The sequence below is a fragment of the Protomyctophum parallelum genome (genome assembly GCF_964188405.1).
Source record: "Protomyctophum parallelum genome assembly, chromosome: 9".
NCBI classification, from domain to species: domain Eukaryota; kingdom Metazoa; phylum Chordata; class Actinopteri; order Myctophiformes; family Myctophidae; genus Protomyctophum; species Protomyctophum parallelum.
The window spans coordinates 5570286-5596785 of record NC_139706.1 but is presented as its reverse complement, the minus strand read 5'-3'; the positions used below and the strand labels follow the sequence as shown (position 1 = coordinate 5596785).

At 44.0% G+C, this 26500-nt stretch overlaps 1 protein-coding gene across 1 annotated transcript in view; it reads right to left on the bottom strand.

Moving 5' to 3' along the window:
* Positions 1 to 26500, bottom strand: part of LOC310864673 (calsyntenin-2-like) — a gene marked incomplete at both ends in the record, with an annotated part of 273876 nt that overhangs the window by 46772 nt on the left and 200604 nt on the right. Inside the window, 3 exon segments of the mRNA XM_083773375.1 lie at positions 11586 to 11707; positions 16038 to 16295; positions 18580 to 18765. Of these exon segments, the coding sequence (XP_083629501.1) occupies positions 11586 to 11707; positions 16038 to 16295; positions 18580 to 18765 (566 nt within the window).

Below are 26500 nucleotides of genomic sequence, written 5' to 3'. Positions count from 1 at the left end.
GTCAGAGTTCAGAGTTTTAATGAATGTAGAATTATGCACGCGATGTAATTTGCATACACATGTGAGGGACTTTATTTATTTGACTATGTTTTTATTTTTAAATATAGTTCATCAAAAACGCTCTCTCACACACACCATGCCAGTGTGCCAGTGATCACCACCCTTGGTGCCAATGTTGGCACCGGTGCCTAACCCATTCTGACCGGGCACCCATTTTGGTGTCAGCATCATGTTATGCTTTAGCTATTTAAAAATAGCAGATCTACAAGCTCATATCGCGCCACCGAGTGGCGCGATACGAGCTTGTAGGTCTGCTATTTTTGAAAAATCGAAGAGCGACTGACATTTTTAGAATCTGATCTCAGGTCAGAATGGGTTCATCAGACCCAGTGTTTGTCCGGCGGAAACCTCGTATGAATCTGATCTCAGGTCAGAATGGGCTAAGGTTGCCCCTGCTATATATAGGTCTGATGGGATGGGCACCTGAGCTAAAGAGAAACGCTTTGCCAAAACAGTTTCACCTATTCCTGCTAGCTAAAATGAGACATTTAACACTTTGTACGCACGTCCTGGGAATCAAAACCACGGGGTGCCTTGGAAGTGTATAGACGTCTTTTTTATTTATATAAATAATAAATAATAGAAAGATTCATTGTTTTTCTTTGGCCTTTCCTTCTGCAGCGTGCTCCTTGTGTTTCGCGCATGAACCCTGCCGTTCACTTCCTTGTTTACGGCTCCATTAGAATGGCTCATAACTCTGAATCTAGGGTTCGCTCTCCATGGTTTTGACCAAAAGGGCAATGTTCTGTCGTCATTTCAGACTTCAGGAAGCATCTCGTTTGGAATATAAACGCTTCTAGATAGACTTTAGGCGTACCAGCGTGAGGTACGAATGGAAGATTATGACTCCCGGTTTTGTGGGGTAACGGAAGGCGGGGATTTTCAGAGTGAAATCTGCCCATCTGCTTGGCACTCTTTTATTCGCCTTTATTCAGAAAAAATCCCCGGCAAAAATAGTGTTAAGACCACTATACTGGCATTCATCCAAGAGAACACTTCATATTATCCACCTTCATCCTTTTTTGAAAAAGCTCAAAGAGAGGCTGTCATGATAATACCATTCCACTGAGGCAACCTGACTTAACTGTCCGCAACTTAACCCAACGAGGCATAAGGGGAAATAAACTCCAACTGACTGTAGAAGTCTGGTTGAGAGAACGAGACCAGACAAAATGCCCTCGCTCTGTGACTAGACTGTGCAGGATATCTGTCCCAGAATCTCCTCTAGATAAAAAAAAACAAAAAAAAGGCCAGGGTGAGGTCAGATGGTTGAGGTATAAGACACTGCTGGCTCCACGTCTTCGTCCAATCAAGGCCAGCAACCTGTCTGGTGAAATTAGCCCCGGAGGCTCTCAACTCCATGGGCTCAGCTGTCATGTCTCTATATCCACAAATCAGATTTCTCCACTGGGTGACCTCAGGGTCTGACAGCTGAGGTGACCCGCCTGACTTTGAGAGGGACTCCCTGACGGATGGAGTGCATGCATGCTCACAGGCACACCCTTATACATGCACCATTTTTAGAATGTGGTGTATGTATTATATATAATATATACAGTATACACAGCTTGTATTTATACACACACTCAGTTCAGAATGTTAAATTGAGACGCACACCCTGCACAATAGTCGCCCACCCCACATCCACTGCATAATAGCAAGCCTCAAGGTGGTGTTCCCGGCATTAGCATGCCGTCAGTAAGGTCACAAACTCACCTTGAGCCTGCTTCCACAGCACAGGGGCGCTGGAAGGTATTTATATCAGGGGGAGCTGAAGGGTGGGAGGGATATCGGGTAAAATTTCGGGTCTTATTCGGGTATAATTGGCCTAATAATGACTTATTTAGGACCTAGTTAACCGAGTTAATCATAATAACAGTATGTGACTCTTATTGTGTTGTTGTTTGGGTTATATTTCTTTAAACCTGGTGCAGGTGAAAGTAAAACTACAATAGGTTTTGGCTGTCTCGTCATGTTGTCTATCTGTCAACTCACTCGCTGTGCATTCTGAATTCAGCACGCTCTGATAGACATGTCAAAAATGTATCCTCTCCACCAGCAGGGGGTGCTGGAGCACCCTCCGCACCCCCCTTCCAGCGCTGATGCCACAGCATACCAGCCACCCCCGCCCCCTCGCCTTTTACACAGACACACGCACACAGCTAGTCTGGCTCCAGCAGCTTTACAGGTTGCTGATCCAGTCTGGGTCATGAGTGGATATGTATCGGTACATGCAGATGCCATGTACAGTACACTGTACATGTGTCTGCACAAAATGATCCAGTTTGATTCAAACTAGATCATTTTGTGCAGGCCCTGGATCATTTTGTGCATCATTTGTTGAAAACAAGCCCTGGACCAGATCACACTAGTCAACCCAGAACAAAAATCGGGCTTTCCGCAATGAGGTTCCAACACACAGCATTAGTGCATGGGTAGTAAGGAATAGAATAAATCATAATAAATCAACATTTGACTCACAAAATACCTTTGATTTTGTCAATAGAGATGTACAGTATATGGGGAAAATATGAATTTGGGGTATTCAGTACGTATACAGTCACTGTATTCACCTTACTCTTGGCCCTTCTTCAGGGCTGTTTCATTCAATATCTGTTCACTTCCCTAGTAAGCTGTGGGTATAATCCAACACCCAAATTGTGTATTTTGATGAGGAAGTTTCTGTTTCAGTCCGTTTCAGTTTGTAAACAAGCTACGATGGATGAGCTGTCAAAGTGCTAGTCGCCACATTAGCGACCATAGGCTATTTACAATATGAAAACCATGCATGGTCTGTCACTTAAACAATGTAGGTTACACACGTTGGATTTAAACATGGAACCTGCAGCATTAGGTGAGTAATTCATTGTATTATGTGTTGGACGTTTGCGGTTGTGAAACTTGTGATAATGATAGACGATAAACTGCTGCTAGTGGGATCCTCCTGCTGCTTAACGACTACAAATAAACTGTGCAGCTTTGCATCTTTGTATCTTTTGCATCTGCATCCGTGTGAAAGCAGCATAACGTTGTTGCAGGATACGTACAGGTGCTCCTTTGAGTACTAGCCCAAAATAACCTGAGATCAGATTCATACAAGGTTTTCCACTGGACACACACTGGTCTGATTAACCCATTCTTTTTTTTTTTTTTTTTGTGGCTTACGCCTTTTATTGATTTTTTTTTTAAGGGACAGACAGTAGGCTGACAGGAAACGGGAGAGAGATGGGGGGATGACATGCAGTAAAGGCCGTGTCGGGTCCGGGAGTCGAACCCGCGGCACACTGCGACTGGATCACCAGTCCGGTGCCCAGACCGTTACGCTACGGCCTGGGCCTGATTAACCCATTCTGACCTGAGATCAGATTCTAGAAATGTCAGTCGCTCTTCGATTTTTCAAAAATAGCAGACCTACAAGCTCGTATCGCGCCACTCGGTGGCGCGATATGAGCTTGTAGATCTGCTATTTTTAAATAGCTAAAGCATAACATGATGCTGACACCAAAATGGGTGCCCGGTCAGAATGGGTTAACCCTTGGACTGCCTGCCAGTCCCAATTTTTTTGTTTGGGTAACAAATTGGCATATTTTTAATTCATCGTTTTAACATACAAGAAAGATCTGGTGGCTTGAAAAGATGTTTTTTAATTTTTTTTCCATCGATAGTGTATTCTCTCGATTCGCCACCAGATGGCGGGAAAGCGCCATTATGCTGATTTTGGCCAAAATAGACGAATCTTCCTAAGTCACTTCCGGTTCAACGATCAACAACATCCTGTAGTATTTTGACCCTAGTCAATAGCTTGGCTGGTCCGGATTGCTAAGCTAATGCTATATTTTTCATAACTAAGTCAAATTAACCTCAAATCAACCCCAAAAGATCGCAAAATATCACTTTTTTTTACAGCGACGCACATAGAGACGGCGCGCGTGCACGATAGCGCACGATCACGCGGATTTCGGCCGTTTTTTGGTAAATTACATCCAAAAATATTTATATTAGCGAAAAAATATCATTTTTTGCTCTTTTGACCCCCCGATAACTGATATTGATTGTCATTCCGTTTATTCCGTTAACGGGAGGTTTAGATTTTTAGATTCATTCCGTTTTTTCCGTTAATTGTAGGCCAAGGGTTAAGGTGTCTTACTGGTAAATACAGGTCTTAATTTGGATTAGCATGTAACTTTTGAATATTGTACATCTGTACTGAATTGGCTGGAGAGGGTTATGGGATCGGATATATCCCTATTCCAAATGATTTCAGAAGTGCGTGTGTGTGCCCATCATAGACTGTAAAAAATATGGACAAAGCGTTCCCCGGGTCTAACATGAACGTAAAATGAAGCCTGTCAGTCCTTGAATTGTAAATTGCCATCTTTCTAGATCCGTTTGGGCCCAGCTGACCATTGGCTGGCCCAGACAACGAGGTGGGACTTCCCCCCTTCTTCTTAGTTGGTTTTTATTTTGACTCGAGTGGGTGGGGAATCCCGATCATAGACTGTAACGGTAGCCACGCCCCTCAGAACATACGCAACTTTATGGTCATTTTTTAAATCAATGGGAACATCATTTTCCAAAAAGAATATTATGACATTACAAATGAGACTTTAAACTAGTGACTGGAAGCAGAAAGTATTCATGACCATGTTTATTAAGGTAATACAGTCTAGGTGAAGTTGGGCCCAAATACATGGGGCTATGGGTTTTTTTGGGCCCAATGACAGCGCCACAACAGGCCATTATAAGAACTTTCAGGAAATCCCGATTTCCTCAGTGGCTTCACAAAATATCTGTCTGACTGCCCCCCCCTGGTATATGGTAGGGGTACATAGCTCAAAAAAGGAATATGAAAAGACAATATTTCCATAATGTGGCGGAACAATATTTTCTTGGAGTCCATACATTTGCTCCTGTATTGGCAATAACGGGAAACATGGGATGGGATCCCTATATAAAATAAGATGGAATGGTAGCTTGGAAGCTTTGTGGAATAGACGTAACTGTAAAAAGGTGTATGGGCACACAAGATAGATATTTTTTATAAGAATCAGGGCATACAATATATTGCCAAATAAAAGTACTGCAGACATCCCCTTGGTTAAACACATCTTGTCTATAGCATACATCAGAATTAACCATTCTGAACGGGAACCCATTTTGGTGTTAGCGTCATGTTATGCTTTAGCTATTGAAAAATAGCAGATCTACAAGCTCATAGCGCGCCACTGAGTGGCGCGCTACGAGCTTGTAGGTCTGCTATTTTTGAAAAATCGAAGAACGACTGACATTTTTAGAATCTGATCTCAGGTCAGAATGGGTTAATCAGACCAGTGTGTGTCCAATGGAAACCTCGTATGAATCTGATCTCAGGTCAGAATGGGTTAATGGTCAGAGGATAGATTGTATAAACCAAACCTCAGAGCATTTAGAGAATAGAGCGTGGAGGCGGCCGCGAGCCAGACCAATGACTATGTGGAATTATAAGTCCCGCTGGCTTTGGACTTAATAACACTTATAACACCTAGAGATCCCACAGTCGAAAGCCAAAGGCGCTAATGTATTTATTGTATGTATTAAAGATTGATGGATGGATGGATTCTTTGCATGGAAAGGGCTGTACATGTTGCTAAAATAAATAATGAGTCATACTCTGTTGTCCACCTAAACATAAACCATTAAACTGCAATAGTTTATATAGTTGTTCACTTATCCAAATCCCTCATGCTTTGATGTCGTTTGTCTGCCATCAAGCCGTTCACTGAATGGACACAAAGATTGCGTCATGTCTCAGAGAAGTCCAATACTATAAGAAATTCCAATACTGACACATCCATCCTCTAATCGCTTCCTCGCTTCCTCAGCCCCGCCTCTGATGAGGAGGTGAGCATTAGATGTGAGGACAGAGGAATCGATAGGGTTCGACTTAACCCATTCTGACCGGGCACCCATTTTGGTGTTGGCATCATGTCGTGCTTTAGCTATTGAAAAATAGCAGATCTACAAGCTCATATCGCGCCACCGAGTGGCGCGATACGAGCTTGTAGGTCTGCTATTTTTGAAAAATCGAAGAGCGACTGACATTTTTAGAATCTGATCTCAGGTCAGAATGGGTTCATCAGACCAGTGTGTGTCCGGCGGAAACCTCGTATGAATCTGATCTCAGGTCAGAATGGGTTAAGAAATGGGAACGCTCCTCGATCACTGCAGTGTAAACACTTTACACTAACTAACAGATCATAGCTTATTACTGCGATGTCACGGTGCATTTATATAATTTATGCTTAGGAATTCAGCTGTTTGCCGTGCATCCTCTCATACTGTAGAAACACATGCACAGTACAAAGATCAATCATCAAAACATTATTGAATTTGTAAGTGTATATTGAATGCTCAAATGTTCATAACCCATACAAAGAGGTTTATGGCAATCAAATAATCCAGTAATTGTGGTCTTACATTTTAACCCATTTAGACCCGAGGCCGATTCTAAAAACGCCCTCTAAAACCTTGTGAAAACCTTCAAATTCTTATTAAAATATATATATATTGCTATATGAGACACAGAGGTGGCTCTCGGCATGAAAGGTATAACAACGCATAGGTTAGTTACTCCAGGTCTAAATGGATTAAAGGATATTATGTATTGGGCTCCATCTCGCGCCAGGAGCCCTATTTCCTTAATTTGGGGATTTAGTATTGTGTAAGAGGCGTTCCTCCGCTACCCATTACCCATTATGCATAGGTGTGGTTTGGGCGTTACGCAATTTAAACCAATCAGTGTGCCAGGTGCCATTGCCTTTAAGAGATCTACAGGTCGATTTTGAAGGTGCGGTTTACCAGGTCGTGATACATAAATTGGCCTCGCTCTGCGCACATTCGTATTATGAAAGGCATATCGGCCCGTGTTGAACGCACTCGGCCCGTGTTGAACGCACACACATTTGGCATACCGCGTCCCTGAATATTTTAGCATTGTGGGAGTGTCCATATGTTAATTATTCTCGCTTTGCGCAATTTGCTATTAAGCCCCTTGACCTAAAGACACTCAGCGCATAACGATTAGACGTGGGTCTGACCACCTCATAAACGCAAAAAGCACTGTTTGATTTGACACTTGAGCGCTCTGGGAGGCTGGTAGAGTGTTGCCATGTCTGTTTATTATAAGCGGCTTATTTTTCTGTAAAGTTGCTTTCTGTGTGATTGCTTTTCTTGTTTCTAAAGTGGTTATTTGGGCTTTTCTCCTAATGTTGTTTAAACCCGTGCAAAACAAGCACATTCCCATGTCAAGGATCCCCAGATGAATGCATTTGCCCAACTAAGGACAGCTAATCCAAAAATTAAATAAAAAGATTACTTTTGAAAATAGCAGATCTATACCAGCTCACAATGCATCACATTCATTCATTAAAACTATGAACTCTGACTGCAGGGGGATATATAATGATCATTATAACAATGTGCAAGAACATATTTAAAAAGAAGGAAGAACTTTATATTTGTGGACAATCAAAATATGTTTTTTTATTTTAATGTGGTGTCATTCAAATTAATCTGGATATGGCAGACTCACTATTTAGAAAATAAAAACATGGCACTTCATTTAAAATAGGTTACAGACCCCTGTTATATGCGCTTATTTTTATAGACCCATTTACTTGTTTCTATGAGACATGGCAGTTTTGCGTCTATTTTTAAAAGATGTTGAGATTAGAAACGGCCATAATTCTTTCATTTCTCAACCTTAAAAATAAATAAAAACATCTCCATAATCCGTGGGAAATGTGCTTTCATATGCTGTATCACACCCGATTCAAGTCTTCTTCAATAAAATGCTACGAGCGAACTCAGCGAAGACCATACCATCGGGGCCACAGCATTACAGCACGCATTCAACTCATTCCTTGACTTGAATGAAATAAAATATAATAAACGTTATTTTACTGGTGTTTTTCAATAGAAACAAATAAAGAGCGTGTGTAGGCTACTGTGTGCAAGTGCAACAGTGCATATACATGCATGCACTAGGCTATATTTCTTCCGTGTCGGGATGGTGATTGAGCTCTTCAAGTTCACAGCCCGTTTGGTCTTTCATAAAAAAACCTTGATATTAGCCTATAAACACTCATGGTTCTCTCATTTCTCAACCGTTTTATTAAATGTAAAAATCTCCATATTCCTTAGGAATCTTGCTTTCATTCGCTGTATGGTACATGGTTCTATCGTTATCGAATTAATTAATTACGCATCTACTCGCAATTCCATTCCGATCTGAAAGGTGGGTCTGTTCTTTTGAGGCATAAAGGTGACAGCATGCAGTGCAATAGGAATAATTAACCCAAATGTGACAAAGGCATGTCATGTCTTCTATGGTGCCAGCCTGAAGAAATGTCATACCACGATCCCCAAAGTGCGCATTCCGTATGTGACATCAGCTGACTGGTAAAGAGAATAGTACGGACATGTTGATTGGGTACGTCTCAAACACGCCTTAAACACACCCATGACTAATTCAAGGCCGTTTTGCGCACTCCGGGGGGTGTCAAAAGCGCTTCTTAACATGCCCAAAATTGCAATATGACATACTACACGCCCCCAGATCATAATACTGTAATTAGATTAGTAATATAGAAGTAAGTAAAATAGAAGTCCTAAATCGACCCCCTATTATCCATAATCCTTATGCCCTGGATCTTGCCTTATGGAAGAGCAATGCGTGCTGCCTTGGAAATGTAATACATGTATATCAGATGCAGAGGGTTGTTTTGTGTGTCCAGTATCTGACTATCTGTCATCCACTCCACGACCAACACAGCCAAGTTGTGCTTCTCCCCCTCTCCCGAGCCTTTTTTTTTTTTCACCGCACAGAACCATATGCACCAAAAACCATTTCAGTGGCCACAGTTACATGCAAGGCTGATCATTCCGAATAAATACTTCAGAATAAAATAATAAAAAAAATGTTTGAAAATTATCAGAGTGATCATCAAACTCGGGACGGTTGGATCTTTGAACACTCACAGATCAGGGGGATCGTCATCACTGCTGCTGCAGCCTGCTCCACGTTTTCTTTTGTGGATTTCAGAGCTGCAAAATGCACAAAATAACCGCTCTATGTGCAAACTCCTCGGCGGCGCGCCTTGGATATGAGCGCCTTGGAGTTGGTGCACCTTTGAAATGAGAATGCTCAGAAAGACCTGAATGAACTTACATCCGAACTAGAAAAAGTGCCCTTCTGGGCACAGGTCTCCACCAGGTTATCCACAGATCCGTGCAGTTAGAGGTAAAAACACTTTTCGGCCAGTTATAGCGCCACCTTGAGGCTGAGTTGAAATTGTTCATGTGGCATTTCGTCCTCGGCCTAGTGGGAATGTGGGTGCACAATTTCACGGAAATCACGCGATGTGTTCATGATTTGCAGCATTTTGTTTGAAACTGAGCACTCCTGTGAACTTTGGAAGCCAATCTTAACCAATCAGGATGGAGTCTGATAAATCTGAAAGACCCGTTTCGTTGAATGGCTCTAGAGAGACTGTGTACCAATTTGCGTGATGTTTGGACAAAATCTGTAGGTGTACTGTGCAAAAACTTGTTTTGCACAAAGCGGCCTCCTGGTGGCGCTATAACAGGCCGTTCTGGAAAGTTTGGGGCAGAGGTTCATGGTTGGCATCCAGGGAGTGTGTGTGCAAAATATGGCATCGAAAAACTTGTTTTGCACAAAGCGGCCTCCTGGTGGCGCTATAACAGGCCGTTCTGGAAAGTTTGGGGCAGAGGTTCATGGTTGGCATCCAGGGAGTGTGTGTGCAAAATATGGCATCGACCGGGTTAACGGTGGCCGAGATTAGCTGTTCACGGACACACACACGGACACACAAACGGACACACAAACGGACGGACGGACACGCGGACGGACGGAGTGCAAAACATACTCTCCCCACATGCCTTCGGCCTGGTGGAGACAATGAGTATATACATGAGTCCAATTGTCTTTTGTTGGTATATAGATTGCGAGTTTACTGCCTCTCTATGAAAAGGTATCAAGCGAAAACGATCATTAGGGAAATCGGATTAATTAAACAGACTTGCACTGAACTATGGCGAAATCACATTGGAAATTACACCCATCTAGCATTTAATTGCCTTTCATCTGGTTGATGAAAGTATTAACTACGTGTTTCTGATTATGGGGAATTTTACATTATTTTAAATCCATTACATAATTTGCTGCATAATGGGGTGATGAGGTGATGTAACTGAACGAGGGAATCGTGCATAATGCACCTTGGTACAAATCTAATGACTTATTTGACTAGACAATTAAACACAATGAGCACAAAGGAATTGACACTCTGCTGATTATAGGGAAATTACAATCACAGATTTGTGGAGAATTAAGGCAGAACGAGACCTCTGAGCTGTGAGTGTTCTGCAACATGACTCAAGCCGAAGCAGCTCCGACTTAGGTCGCACCGTCTGAGGAGCGCATTCTTTTTATCAAACGGATTCGCATTAGGGGTGCACACGATAGCAAATATTAGGGAAATCGCATCGACACGCCTACATACACACCTCCACCTGCAAATATAGGTGTCAGCAAAATTAAAGGTATATTCAGTGATTTCACTTAATTCAAATATCACTTATTTTTTTGTTTTGTTGTGATAATCCTCCCTACTATAGAGTGTGCTGGCCACCTCCCTGTCCCCAGTTAACCCCTGGGGGTCAAAAAACCTTAGGTTTCGTTTTTGACTCTCTATCCTGATTGGACGGAAAGGCTGGGTCCCACAGCCAAAAACGAAACCTAAGGTTTTTTGAGTGAAATCACTGAATATACCTTTAATAGTGGGTTGTGTGGCCGCAAGATAAACGTTTACGCATAGTGGAAGCTCCTAAATGCGTAATTCACGGAAAATGTTTATTACTTGCGGATAAAGCATGGCATATACGATGGAGCCCGTTATCAATGACACATCATTGTTAATTTCTGTAATGCGATAGTTCTCGTGATACCTTTTCAGGCAGCATGACCCACTTAAGAAGTTGGACATTTTGTGGGCAAAACTCCTACTATTTTCATTCAATCCCTAGCTGTCTCGAATCCGTGTCAGCCGGCATGCTGTGTCTCATAACTCCAGGCACAGTGGAATCCTCAGAGGACTGCTTGTTATGAGAAGGCTGGGAATGAGATGAATGCTGCAGGGCAGAGGAGTCCCACGCGGAGCACTAGCTGTTGTCAAACATCATTACTGAGGAACTACTATACGGTACATGCATGTTGAAACACTTATTTTGCATGCAGGCTGTTAAAATGAGTTAATGAGAGCTGTAAAATAATATATAAGGAGACTCATTATCACGCACGCACCGCACGCACGCAAGCGAGCGTGCGCACACACACACACACACACACACACACACACACACACATTCCCTAAACTGCGCTATATTACAAGTATTGACCATTAAGACTCAATCTATGCAATAGTTCTAGTATACTACAGGTTTTTCATGAGTGCCATACGGCCTACCTGGTCCAGTTTCCAGTGGAACTCTGCGGGTCGGAAGGTGTCCACCTGAGTGAAGTCTCTCCTGAGCAGGAACACCAGGCGGCAGTTGTGGACATACAGGGAGTAATGGTGACGGTTCATCTCTGTAGGGGAGAGAAAAGGACCGAGAACTCAGTCGTTGAACATACAGGGAGTAATGGTGACAGTTCCACTCTGTAGGGGAGAGAAGGAGAACACAGCAGGAGTACAGCCCAGGGGAGCAGAGAGCCAGCATTACAGACGAGCAGCTTTTAACAAAGACTGACGTCTATTCTCAGTAAGCTCTATAAAACCTAATGGCTGAGAGCCTGATAAGGAAAAGGAAAACACTTTCTTTTCTAAAGGGACTTAGCTTTCTCCATGGCCTTCATTCAGTCTTGCACACAATCCTACAATCTTGTGTTTCAGCACTTCTCCATGAGTTGCTACGTCTGTTGTGTACTAATCCAGCCTCTACTACTGCACTCTAGCACAGTAAATCAATGACTTCCACTTCCCTGAATGCATCTTATTCTCAACTCTAGGTAACCCTTTTTGGGGTGCATATAGGTTGGTCAGACAACAGTCCGACAGGCATTAGTTCGACAACACTGTCGCCCCCGACATGCGCTGCCGGCTACAACTAACTGTGTCGCGGGTTAAAACTCACCCGTGCCTCAATCCCGACATGCACGGTAGGTTAAAACCAACCTGTGGCGGGTTAAAACTAACCTGTGGCGGGTTAAAACTAACCTGTGGCTCCCGACATGTGTGGCAGGTTACAACTAACCAGTGGCAGGTAAAAACTGGCTAGTTGTATACCCGCCACCGTCATATGGCAGCCTTGTCTGTATGGACTTTTAATGATTGTTTAGAGCACTTTTGATCGTTTGCCAGCCAAGTCTATGGACTTTTAATGTTTGAATAGAGCACTAAATGACGACGTGAGACGTCGTGTGTCCAATATAAATACATCTTGTGACTGGTTTCGTTTTATATAACACACTGCCTTCATGTCTCGTAGTCGTAACGTGTATATATATATCATGTGGCGGCCACAGTGGGTGCCCCTCAGATCACACAAGTGTGATTTTTTTCTCCACCATAAAACAACTTAGTGGTAAGATGCATTAAAGGTATATTCAGTGATTTCACTCAAAAAACCTTAAGTTTCGTTTTTGGCTGTGGGACCCAGCCTTTCGTCCAATCAGGATAGAGAGTCAAAAACGAAACCTAAGGTTTTTTGACCCCCAGGGGTTAACTGGGGACAGGGAGGAACTCCTTATATGGTCAGCACACTCTATAGTAGAGAGGATTATCACAACAAAACAAAAAAATAAGTGATATTTGAATTAAGTGATATCACTGAATATACCTTTAAATTAAGTTGTTCTTTTCCTGTCTCTAGTCTCTGTCGAAGGACCACGCTAGGCGTCAATACAAGTTACATCTTAGGCCATATTGTACATTTCTATTAAAATGTATTAAAATGCAACAATAATTTAGTGTGTATTATCTATCTCAAGCAAGTCTCAAGTCTACATCCATTAACCCATTCTGAACTGGGAACCCATTTTGGTATTAGCATCATGTTATTCTTTAGCTATTGAAAAATAGCAGATCTACAAGCTCATAGCGCGCCACCGAGTGGCGCGCTACGAGCTTGTAGGTCTGCTATTTTTGAACAATCGAAGAGCGACTGACATTTTTAGAATCTGATCTCAGGTCAGAATGGGTTCATCAGACCAGTGTGTGTCCAGTGGAAACCTCATATGAATCTGATCTCAGGTCAGAATGGGTTAATCAGACCAGTGTGTGTCCAGTGGAAACCTCATATGAATCTGATCTCAGGTCAGAATGGGTTAATACTGAAACAAATTGATGCAGGCTTCTTCAGTGGAACACATCATACAAAATTGAAAATAGGAAAGGCACATGCCCTCGAGAAACCTTCAAAGGAGAGCGTATGTGATACGCAGGCAGGAGGAGCCGATGCGGGGCCGAGGGAAACAAAGTGCACTTCAGAGGCCCCTGCAGGTTGCCGACAAGACGAATAAATGTATTTGCTGCCTGTTTCTACTGAATTTAAAGGACAACTTTAGTTTTTTTCAACCAAGGTTCATGTTTTAGGTTGTTATTAGAGAAAGTAAAAGATGAGTGTTAATCTTTTTTCATTTGCTGCTTTCTTTCGTTTTAGGGATTTTAGCTGTTTTTGACAGGGGGGCAGGGGCATTCGAGCATCGGGCTAAATATGTATTTTTTAACAAAATTTTATGGTGATTTATTTTTTTATGGTTTACTATAGTCCTAATAAACGCCAGGAAATTACATCTGGCCACAGAAGATCACAGGATCTACTGAATGTGAAGGTAGCCTACTGGGGGAAGGCTTATACTATGTGTATAGGCTAAATATGTCAGTTTGTCACATTCAATAGATCCCGTGATCTTTTGTGGCCAGATGTAATTTCCTGGCGTTTATTAGGACTATAGTAAACCATAAAAAAATATATCACCATAAAATTGTGTTAAAAAATACATATTAAGCCCCATGCTCGAATGCCCCCGCCCCCCTGTCAAAAACTGCTAAAATCCCCAAAACGAAAGAAAGCAGCAAATGAAAGAAAATGAACACTCACCTTTTAGTTTCTCTAATAACAACCTAAAACATGAACCTTGGTTGAAAAAAACTAAAGTTGTCCTTTAACTGGTCGGGATTCGGGCAGCAAGCGAGTGTCATCAGCGTCACGTTTGTTTTGGGAGCCAGGCAAGAATGTTGTCACTTCACTTGTTGTAGTTGTCAGGGGAAATTAATTAGCGCCATAAGCAGCAATCATCCTCCTATTCATAATGTCATCTCACAGCAGTAGGCTACTGTGGTGTCTGAATGCTAGCTAAACAGAACAAATCCGTAATCACCAGTCCAGGGTTGACAGATCTTTTTTGTTTTTGTGAGAGAAACAAGCAACCAGGTCTATTAAAATAAGTCCAATGGCCCAGGCGGTGGCGTAACCGTCTGGGCACCCGACTGGTAATCCAGTCGCAGTGTGCCGCGGGTTCGACTCCCGAGCCTGACACGGCCTTTACTGCATGTCTTCCCCCCATCTCTCTCTCCCGTTTCCTGTCAGCCTACTGTCTGTCCCTTCAAAAACCAATAAAAGGCATAAGCCGCAAAAAAAAAAAAAAAAAAAAAAAAAAGTCCAATGTTGTTTTTACAGCACTTCTCAAACATTTTCATGCCTACGACCCCCAATATTTTAAAACAACTTCACAGAAATACAAGCCCATGGGTGTGGGCGGGAATAAACTAACCCCAATCTATACCGGACCCGCGATTTCTCAGGTTTGATTTCTCGGGCCTGTAATCGGATAGTACGACCTAAAAATAAATCTAGAAAACACCACTGCGGTTATGGTCCTTTAAACCTGCTTACATCTGTAGAGCAACATGCCCATTGTGTCTAAATAAATATGTGTTAATATTGCTTTGTTGTCCTTTGCTTTTTTGTTCCTTTATATTCCCCATGAATCCCCCTTTATATCCCCCATTCATTATTATTTTAATTGTGTTCCTTTTTGCTCCATTAAGTCGGAGAGGATAATTGTCGGTATGAGCCAGAGCGCTGGAGTTTATCCCATTCTGACCTGAGATCAGATTCATACGAGGTTTCCGCCGGACACACACTGGTCTGATGAACCCATTCTGACTTGAGATCAGATTCTAGAAATGTCAGTCGCTCTTCGATTTTTCAAAAATAGCAGACCTACAAGCTCGTATCGCGCCACTCGGTGGCGCGATATGAGCTTGTAGATCTGCTATTTTTCAATAGCTAAAGCATAACATGATGCCAACACCAAAATGGGTGCCCGTTCAGAATGGGTTATACCCGTTTCACAATGTGACGGACCTCTGGGAGACGTATCGCTGTGGTTCAGTGCAACATCTACCGTCAGCTCACAGTATACTTACCGCACGACCCAAGCTGTGCAGTGCTACTCATACACTGCGTTGGCGAAGCCCGGGATCAAACCCATAATTGATCGTCGAAGGGTGAGTGCTCTATACCAACTGAGCTACCCAGACACCGAGCTATGTCAAGCCACTAATAAAAAATCACACCAGTGCGTGAACCGAGTGGTGCAACTCCCGTATATTGGTTCTCTGTATCGTTCCAATTTGTATCGTTCCAATTTCTTCTCTGTATCGTTCCAATTTCTTCTCTGTGTCGTTCCAATTTATTCTCTGTATCGTTCCAATTTCTTCTCTGTACTCTGGTGCCCTCTACTGGTATAAATAAGTAACATACTCGTGCTCACTTATACAAACATACATACAGGTACCTACCTACCTACCTATAGGTACACGGACGTTGCTGGATGTAGGAGTGGTTGCACCACTCAAAAAGAACAAATGCAAACTAACTAAATAAAGAAGGCAAGAAAGAACACCCCTCACCTGTCTTATCAGAGTTGCAGAGTAATGTCTCTTTCTCTGCTCTGAGTCCCGGGCTGGGTCCGTGCTTCATCCAGGTGGCGACGGTGAACTGATCGGTTAGGTTCTGAGGCACCACGAAGTCCGGTATCTTAGCCGCCTGTCGACCGTCGAATCGGAAGATCAGGTCACTGTCTCGTCCACTGTCCGTGATCAGGGAGGCCGTCCAGTTGGTGGACGCACTGGGGGCGGGGAGGAGGTCGGTGCTGCCCGAGGAGGCCCCTGGAGTATATTTGCCATTAGGGAGGTTATAGGGAGAGGTGTGACAAAAGACATACGTCAATAACGATCACAGCAGATATACTGTAGACGGCGGATTGGCTTAACCTTGGCTATGATTAGTTATAAGTAAGGCAGATGGCAGGACTTAATATGGAATCAATGGGCCAAGATGGATAGAGGATGCATTTATTGATTGGCAAATGAAAGTGATTTCAGAAGATAATAAATGTGAGTCATCATTCACAGAGAGAGTACATAGCTCACTGCTAACTTCTATACCTCGATGGAAACACAGAGGACATATCGACAGGAAACTGTGGAAACACAATGATGAGGAAAGTCACAGACTCTTAATTCTCAGAGCAGATAAGTGCAGACCACTTTAACCCATTCTGAACGGGCACCCATTTTGGTGTCAGCATCATGTCATGCTTTAGCTATTGAAAAATAGCAGATCTACAAGCTCATATCGCGCCACCGAGTGGCGCGATACGAGCTTGTAGGTCTGCTATTTTTTGAAAAATCAAAAAAACTACTGACATTTTTAGAATCTGATCTCAGGTCAGAATGGGTTCATCAGACCAGTGTGTGTCCGGCGGAAACCTCGTTATGAATCTGATCTCAGGTCAGAATGGGTTAAACACTGCCAGGAGTGGTTTACAGGCTTCTGGAACATCATACAAAAACGAATAGAATACGCAACATCACTTAGTAGTAGAGGAGCTGGGTTGAAAAGTGAAATGAACCCACACACTCATCTGCTCCAAAAGTTATGCTTTATTGACGTAAAGTATAACCTTTGGTGTGCGGGTTCTTTTCTCTTTTTCTCCATTTCTCATGCCTGCGTCCAGCAAAACAAACCAAAACGTTCTAACTGTGAAATCAACGCACATCCGTTCCTTCTCCGTCATTCTCACCGCTCTTCTCTCTTTAGACTCGATGTTAGTCATATTGATGTGATGTCAGAGATCTTTGGTTCATAAATATCATACTGAAATATTATTGTTGCTTTTATTCCTAACTACTTCTGCAGTGTTCAAGTATTTGATGTGCCCACGCCAGTTTTTCTACCCGCTCGTACAATTAAACAGGTAATTAATGAACCATGCTGTTAGCAATAAAAATAAAATGAAGAAAAAGTATAAGGTCAAACCTAAATATATCTGCCTCATTTTAATGCAGACCATTGAAACACCCATCTGTTAATTTCTCCTAATAACGTAAAACGCGCACTTAAATTAACGTTCTATATCGTGTCTCTAAAAGCCCGTTTACATTTGCATGCGGTATTCGGAAACCATCGTCGCTCTGAATCCCGGTAATTAGATTCCCCGGGTAAATAAATATGCATCGACATCCCTGCCACCCCCCGACCGCGATGTTTCAGCGGCCTCTGTGTCTTTGTACATTATCTCAAATTGATGGCGTTTTAGAAAAGCAATTACAATTTATTCCTTTCACTATCAGATAATGATTATGAGGTCTCTAGACTATGAACGCAGAGGTAAATCATGCAGGGAGTGGGGTTAGGAGGAGGCGGTGGTGGAGAGGGACTGTAACAGCATTCAGATGAGCTGGATGGAGGGTGCTGTTGGTACAGTAGGTGTGAAGAGTTGCATCAATCAAATTAGCAATGTACGTGGCATGGCGGAGGGCACCGCAAGCCAATACGCACATGTTTTAGACGCTGGTTTTAACCCATTCTGACCGGGCACCCATTTTGGTGTCGGCATCATGTCGTGCTTTAGCTATTTAAAAATAGCAGATCTACAAGCTCATATCGCGCCACCGAGTGGCGCGATACGAGCTTGTAGGTCTGCTATTTTTGAAAAATCGAAGAGCGACTGACATTTTTTGAATCTGATCTCAGGTCAGAATGGGTTCATCAGACCAGTGTGTGTCCGGCGGAAACCTCGTATGAATCTGATCTCAGGTCAGAATGGGTTAAAATGGCAGAGGAATAATGGCTCTGAAGACCTGGCTGACACCCACTTCAGCAGTGGCAGCTTATACTTCTAATTCACGTCACCACTTTTCACATGATTGCCTCAGTCGGACAGTCTTTGATCTGCAGGTACTCTCTGTGGAACTCTAGATAACCACGATCATGAAAGCCGCAGGTCCACGTCTTCCCCCAATATGCTGCTGTGCACATCAAGAACGGCTCACTCAATTTCAGCCGCTCGTCTCAAACTAATCAAAAAGTCACCGCGATGTTCAGAACACCAAAGCATGGATGTATGAGAGGCTATCGAGTACTGACTGGGGTGAAAGCGGTGCCTACCGCAGAGCTTCTGGAGGGACTTCTCGGAGTAGGTCTCGCGGTCGCAGCCCTTCCCAATGTGGCTGGTCTGCAGTTCTACGGTGGTCCTCACTGAAGACAGTGGTCCCCCGCACGTCTCCAGGTGCATCTTGGGAAAGAGCTGCTTACTGCCTGTGCCTGGTTCATAGTCCACTCGTTTGTTCCAGCCTGGTAGAGATAGAGGAAGGAGGAGAGGAGAATAGAATAATAGGAATGGTGGTTAATCACTCTATAATTAGCCCATTCTGACCGGGCACCCATTTTGGTGTCAGCATCATGTTATGCTTTAGCTATTTAAAAATAGCAGATCTACAAGCTCGTATCGCGCCACCGAGTGGCGCGATACGAGCTTGTAGGTCTGCTATTTTTTGAAAAATCGAAGAACGACTGACATTTTTAGAATCTGATCTCAGGTCAGAATGGGTTAAGCGAATGTCTGAGTGTGTGTGTGTCTGTCTGTCTGTCTGTCTGTCTGTCTGTCTGTCTGTGTGTCAGAAACAGTGCCGTAACTCCTTACTGCCTGCACCAATCGCTCCCACTTCACACAGGCATTGACCATATGAATATGGAGGGCGTAACGAAGCCCTTTTTTCGATTTGACACATTCATGATTATTAATAAATAGCCACAGGGCGGCAAAACTCCTCTCCCCAGAAATCACGTGTCACCAGTGTCACAAGTGAATTGCATTTTGGGACGGTCACTGATTAATACTGGGACACAGTTTTCCGCGTAACTTGAGTTGTTTCGCCCGCTGTCAATTTTTCTCGCAATAGACAGCGGGCGAGCGATCGGGATATTTCCAACCCCCTTACGCATCGACACAATTACTATATACAACAAACAACATGCCACGAAGAACAGCCTCAAGGACCCTAGCGCATTCTTCCACGCACCTATACCCTTTTTCACACCGCCCCCAGCCAACACGGAGGTCGTGTGTGTGTGTGTGTGCAGACTACTTTCGCTGTGAGCATGTGTGTGTTTAAACTACTTAAGCTGTGAGTGCGCACGTGCGTATGTGTGCGCGTGCGTCATCGCGTGGCCGTTTTCAGTTCGCTATAAACACAACACGAGATACAACTGTCTTGAACATAAGCCACACACACACACACAGCGTGAAGTGGCTACAGCGCACGCTCTGGTGAAAACAGCTAATCTACAAGCTCACAACATCACAGGTTGCAAAAGTCATGAGTTCTCTCAATCCAAAGCTCACAATTGAGACCGTTTTGGACGCAAATCCACCTGCAAATTGGATCTGTGCGACTGTCCATATATAGCTGCATGTCAAACTGGGGGCCCTTGATACTTTTCAAATGGGGCTCTGTGGGCTAATAAGTGTAAATGTTGCAGTCCTTGCTCTTGCCATGAAAACGTTTCCCTACCATGCATTTGGAAGAATACTTTAATGTTATACTGCTGTTTTTATTCATAAAAACACACACACACACACACACACACACACACACACACACACACACACACACACACACACACACATATATTATACAAGTTGAAATTTATCAGAACGGGTAAGGACTAGTTGGATTAATTAGCAACAAAAACACTGCTGAAGTCGGATCGACGGAGCGAGGGATTTACGCCGAAGTAGCCTGTAATTTGTTTCTTAACAAACATAAGCCAAACAAACAATGCACCCTGAACCTTCCTGCAATTCTCAGAATCTCATAACTCAATAATCACCGAGGATACTTGACGAAAATGACTGTGTGCATGTGTGTGTGTGAGCAGCACAGTGCAGTAGCAACAACGTTACTCATTATTCTGTCCCCGTCAGCCCTTTCGTGTGCAGAGTTGTGTTTTGTGCCTCTGCTATCCCATTCTGACCTGAGATCAGATTCATACGAGGTTTTCCACTGGACACACACTGGTCTGATGAACCCATTCTGACCTGAGATCAGATTCTAAAAAATGTCAGTCGCTCTTCGATTTTTCAAAAATGGCAGACCTACAAGCTCGTATCGCGCCACTCGGTGGCGCGATATGAGCTTGTAGATCTGCTATTTTTAAATAGCTAAAGCATAACATGATGCCGACACCAAAATGGGTGCCCGTTCAGAATGGGCTATTACAGTGTGTTTGTGGTGTGTCGGTGTGTTCTCGCCGCTCCCCTCACTTTGCAGAGCGTTCGCAGTGTGCATTTGGGTGATTCTGACCTGCGTGTAGCTCATCCCAGAGATAATGAGAAAAATGCCCGGTGAAAATTGTGTAATCATGTACAGTGTGTGTGTGCGTGTACTACTTTTTTCCCTGAAACTAATTCACTATCACCGTACACCATCCTGCATTATAATGATCCATCCATCAATGTATGTATCACTGTACCTATGTTGTGTTTCTGCATCTATCATTTAGTGACTGTGTGTGTGTGTGTGTGTGTGTGTGTGTGTGTGTGTGTGTGTGTGTGTGTGTGTGTGAGGGTGTGTGTGTGTGTGTGTGTGTGTGTGTGTGTGTTGTTGTTGTTGTTGCGTTATGCATGGTTGGCTCAGCCGCAGACCGGAGATCTAAACATTAAGCAGAGCCGAAGGCACACTGACAGAACAGCTCTGTGCTGCTCGTCGGCCCGTTAAATCTGCTATGTTCACTTCCACACACTCCCTCACGTTTGTGCGGTCATTTACACACACACACACACACACACACACACACACACACACGCAAACACAGACAGACACACTGAAAACACAGTTCATCTATTGGAGCACATCTGTGTTGAACCTCCCTGCAAGGTGGGCGCACGCTTTGATCAGAGCTGCCACTAGGAAAGTATGTGTGTGCTCAGTGGAAAAACAAACACAGCACATGGAGACATAGAACGAAACGCGGACATACTGTACAAGCTCAGGGGACTCCGGTAGGGGACTTTCTCTATAACGTGTGATGATGACACAGTCCACCCACACTGCCGGCTTTCTGCCTGCTGTCTGGCTGCTGGCTGGTTCACAGTGTTTGTATTTCAGGATTGGCATTTGGCAGGGCTAGAGCCTGTGAGTGATGGGCTGGATGGTGCGGGGGAGGATAGTCAGGGAGATTGGGATACTACACGGATGTGCTCATTATCTCCACTAGTTTGCTTGGTGTTTGGAAGCCTATCTTTTAACCCATTCTGACCTGAGATCAGATTCATACGAGGTTTCCGCCGGACACACACTGGGTCTGATGAACCCATTCTGACCTGAGATCAGATTCTAAAAATGTCAGTCGCTCTTCGATTTTTCAAAAATAGCAGACCTACAAGCTCGTATCGCGCCACTCGGTGGCGCGATATGAGCTTGTAGATCTGCTATTTTTCAATAGCTAAAGCATAACATGATGCCAACACCAAAATGGGTGCCCGGTCAGAATGGGTTAAGTTACAACATTACAACGCTCCACATAATGTAATAATCAAACCGTGGATCTCGGGATCTAATTGGGAACCGTGGTGGCTCCAAAGTGGATCTTGGACTTCATGTGTCCAGCCTGTGACTTTTTCTTATTTTTCGTGCACCTAGTTTAACGGCAGTCGGTGTGTTTTAAAGGTTTCATGACATGCTGTTTTTACAAAAAAATGTTAAGCAAGACAGGGGACTTTAACGTGTTAATTTTGATTAATTAATGACATCATTTAATCACACTCATTTTTTTTTGATCAGGGAACGTTTCTCACTGAACGAGTTTCAGGTGGGCCGTGAGCGCCGACCATATAACGGTGTCAGTCAGACAACGTCAAACCCCAATTCACCCAAATGCAAACAGCTAAGTGCATGGACCCCATGCACGCAGTTTGCTTATATAGAGCCAGTCGAGGTGTAGAGGATGCCACTCTAACTATTGGACAAAATACATAGTCCTTTAGACAAGCCCAAAACATATGTCCGTGTCCATAGACTTCTCCTCTTCTTTTAATACGGTCCAACCCCATCTTCTCCTAAGACGCCTGTGTGACCTGAACGTCAGTATAGCAATCTAATTTTGTGGATTAGGGAGTTCCTGGGAGAGAGATACCCCAACGAGTCCGCGTTAATAACACTCTGTCTGACTGCCTTGTCCTAAACACTGGCGTGCAACAGGGGTGCGTTTTATCCCCTCCCTCTGTTGTTGTATTTCAACTCACAAATGAGTTGAAATACAACAACAAAGACTTCTCTCTCATAAAGCACGCTGACGACATGGCCCTGGTTGCCTGCCTGCAGGACGTTTCCAGTCCCTCTCGGAGCATGGTCAGTGACTTTAAATATCTGGGAACAACCATAGACAATAAGCTCACCTTTCAGACCAATGCAGATAACATCTACAAAAAGGCAAGGCCTTATCTAAAAGGCTTTATCTTCTCAGGAAACTGAGAAGTTTTAATGCCAGTAAACACACCCTGACCATGGTCTATAGATCAACTCACTGAGAGCGTTCTCACTTTTAACATGGTGTCCTGGTTTGGGAATCTCTCAGTTAGATATATTTATATTGGCCCTGTGACCATGGCAGCCATTTTCAAAATGGCCGCCACCTGCTGTTATTTTACAATAACTCAAGTTCTACACCACCTAGGATCTTGATGCTGGTGACTAATCATACATTTTCAAGGATGTGGGATACATTGGTACTATTTAGATTTGTCCTGTAAGTAAGATCATTGGAGACAAACAATTGCAACTTCAGGACATATACAACCACTCCATAACCAAAAAAAGCTATTCAGATTTAGGCTACAATGATTCTATACCCACCCTCTTCACTCTGAATTTGACTTGTTGCCATCGGGGCAGGAGGCTTAGGGCAAAATTATCTAAACAGAAGGGTTACAAAACTTTGTTTGTGCCAACTGCTGTGGACATTTTAAATAAGAAAATGTTTAAATAGTTCACCTAATCCCCACTGTTCATGATCACTGTTGCTGTGTTAATGTGAATGCATTTTATATAGTATTTTTAACACATTCTGACCGGGCACCCATTTTGGTGTCAGCATCATGTTATGCTTTAGCTATTGAAAAATAGCAGATCTACAAGCTCATATCGCGCCACCGAGTGGCGCGATACGAGCTTGTAGGTCTGCTATTTTTGAAAAATCGAAGAGCGACTGACATTTTTAGAATCTGATCTCAGGTCAGAATGGGTTCATCAGGACCAGTGTGTGTCCGGCGGAAACCTCGTATGAATCTGATCTCAGGTCAGAATGGGTTAATGCACCCGTGTACTTTTGTAATGTTTTATTGTTGTAACTGACTGCCGGTGTGCCAAAGACGAATTTCCATTTTATGTACATTTAATGGACAATAAAGTTTTCTATGTTTTCTTTGATGTTATTCCTTGTTATTCCTAGTCTTAGTGTTTGCCCCCGCACCCCCAATTATGTTTGTTTTCATTTGTTCCTCGTGCCCCCCATGTAAAGCACCTTTGAGTATTCATATAGACTACCTGAATATTCCTAAAATTGCTGCACTTTTTATCAGTTTATCTGTTGATCTTGGTTAAGTAGCCTACTCCCTGATTAAAGAATATAATGTTTTATTGCCTTAGCTATTCATTGATATACAGTACACTGTAGTGACGCGCGGGCCGGCTTTTTTTTTCATAACTCGCCCGTTCCGTCCCGCGACGAGAGCCGGCCGCACCAACCTGCCCCGCAAAACAATATATTAATCAATATATTAAAGGGATTGTGACATTAAAAAAAAGGTTTTGGAATTGTTCTTATTTTTTTTAGGTTTTCTAATCTCAATTGCACCCAAAAAACATGAACTTTTTTTACATTCAGTAGATTTTCTGTGATCTGGGGTTTTCTGGCTCAAACAGGTGCTCTGATTTGCCGGCAGTAAGTGACATCACTTACTGCAAATCCCATATATGTCAATGGGATTTGCCAGCAGATGTCACTGTTTCACTGTGTTGCCTGTTTCATTGTAGACCACAGAAAATCCACTGAATGTTCAAAGTTCAGGTTTTTTGGTGTAATTGAGGTCATAAAACCTAAAAGAAAAAAGAAAAATAAATGAAAATGAATGTCATAAAACCTTTAATCATGGACAGCAAGTTCAGTCCATTCAATTGCTTTGGAGAGAGAGAGGGGAAGGGGCAGGGACGTGTAGAGGAAATTTGATTTAGAAAAGGCACCTTTATTTTTCTTTTACATCTACTCAGCCAGATTTAGAGGATATATCTAATTTTAAACACTATAGGAAATGACCCAACCAGTCTGCCCTGCAGCCCAAATTACTGGTTATGAAAGTAAAATGAGCAGTTGCTTGCGTTGCTGTTATTAACATTAAGGATCGCATAATCGCATTCCTGCCTCCAGCAAGGGCAGAATCCATTTCTTCCGGCCAACGCGGCGGCGGTAAGCGCCGTCGGCCGGTCCGTAGGTGCGGCGGCCGGTGCCGTGATTAGGTCGGCCGGTCCGTGTTTACGTCGGCCGGTCCGTGATTAGGTCGGCCGGTCCGTGATTAGGTCGGCCGGTCCGTGATTAGGTCGGCCGGTCCGTGATTAGGTCGGCCGGTCCGTGTTTACGTCGGCCGGTCCGTGATTAGGTCGGCCGTCCGTGATTAGGTCGGCCGGTCCGTGATTAGGTCGGCCGGTCCGTGATTAGGTCGGCCGGTCCGTGATTAGGTCGGCCGGTCCGTGTTTACGTCGGCCGGTCCGTGATTAGGTCGGCCGGTCCGTGATTAGGTCGGCCGGTCCGTGATTAGGTCGGCCGGTCCGTGATTAGGTCGGCCGGTCCGTGATTAGGTCGGCCGGTCCGTGATTAGGTCGGCCGGTCCGTGATTACGTCGGCCGGTCCGTGATTACGTCGGCCGGTCCGTGATTACGTCGGCCGGTCCGTGATTACGTCGGCCGGTCCGTGATTACGTCGGCCGGTCCGTGATTACGTCGGCCGGTCCGTGATTACGTCGGCCGGTCCGTGATTACGTCGGCCGGTCCGTGATTACGTCGGCCGGTCCGTGATTACGTCGGCCGGTCCGTGATTACGTCGGCCGGTCCTTGTTTACGTCGGCCGGTCCGTGATTACGTCGGCCGGTCCGTGTTTACGTCGGCCGGTCCGTGATTACGTCGGCCGGTCCGTGATTACGTCGGCCGGTCCGTGATTACGTCGGCCGGTCCGTGATTACGTCGGCCGGTCCGTGATTACGTCGGCCGGTCCGTGATTACGTCGGCCGGTCCGTGATTACGTCGGCCGGTCCTTGTTTACGTCGGCCGGTCCGTGTTTACGTCGGCCGGTCCGTGATTAAGGTCGGCCGGTCCGTGATTAAGGTCGGCCGGTCCGTGATTGGGAGGCGGTCCACCCCAGGAGGTTAGACGGGACAATAGCCTGTCAGTCACAGTTTGTGACTGACAGTCAGGACAATTATCGCCCGGCGATAATTGTGAAATTGTGAAAACCTTGACCCGTCCGCCCGCCCCGCGGGACAACCCCTGGGACCTGCGGGGTCAAATATTGATATGTGGTTACGATGCGATTTTTAATCGAGTCCCAACCCAAATTAAAAGTCTTTATCATGGTCCTTCAAACGCGCATTCAAATGTTTTAACTGAAAAATCCACTCCAAGTGAGCCACGCTGCCACGGCATGTTTTTATTCTGAAATAAATAAGAATCATCACCTTAACAATCATCGCCTCACACTCAAGAGTTAAATAAGAGACACATTTTACTGTGTACATAGTCTCCAGGGTTTATCTTAGCGCTTTGGCTCAGATAGGGCTGTATTAACAGCCTCGTATAATATCTTTTATCTTTAACCATTCAACTATTTTATCCCTTTAAGAACGCTGGCGGTGTACCAGAACGTACCTGTGTGTTGTTAAATCATCATACGTATTTTATCAGTATTTTTCTTTTGCAGATAACAGCCTGGTCAAGTGTTTAGGGCCACCTATCTCCATGACCCTGTGCCGGGGTTGTTA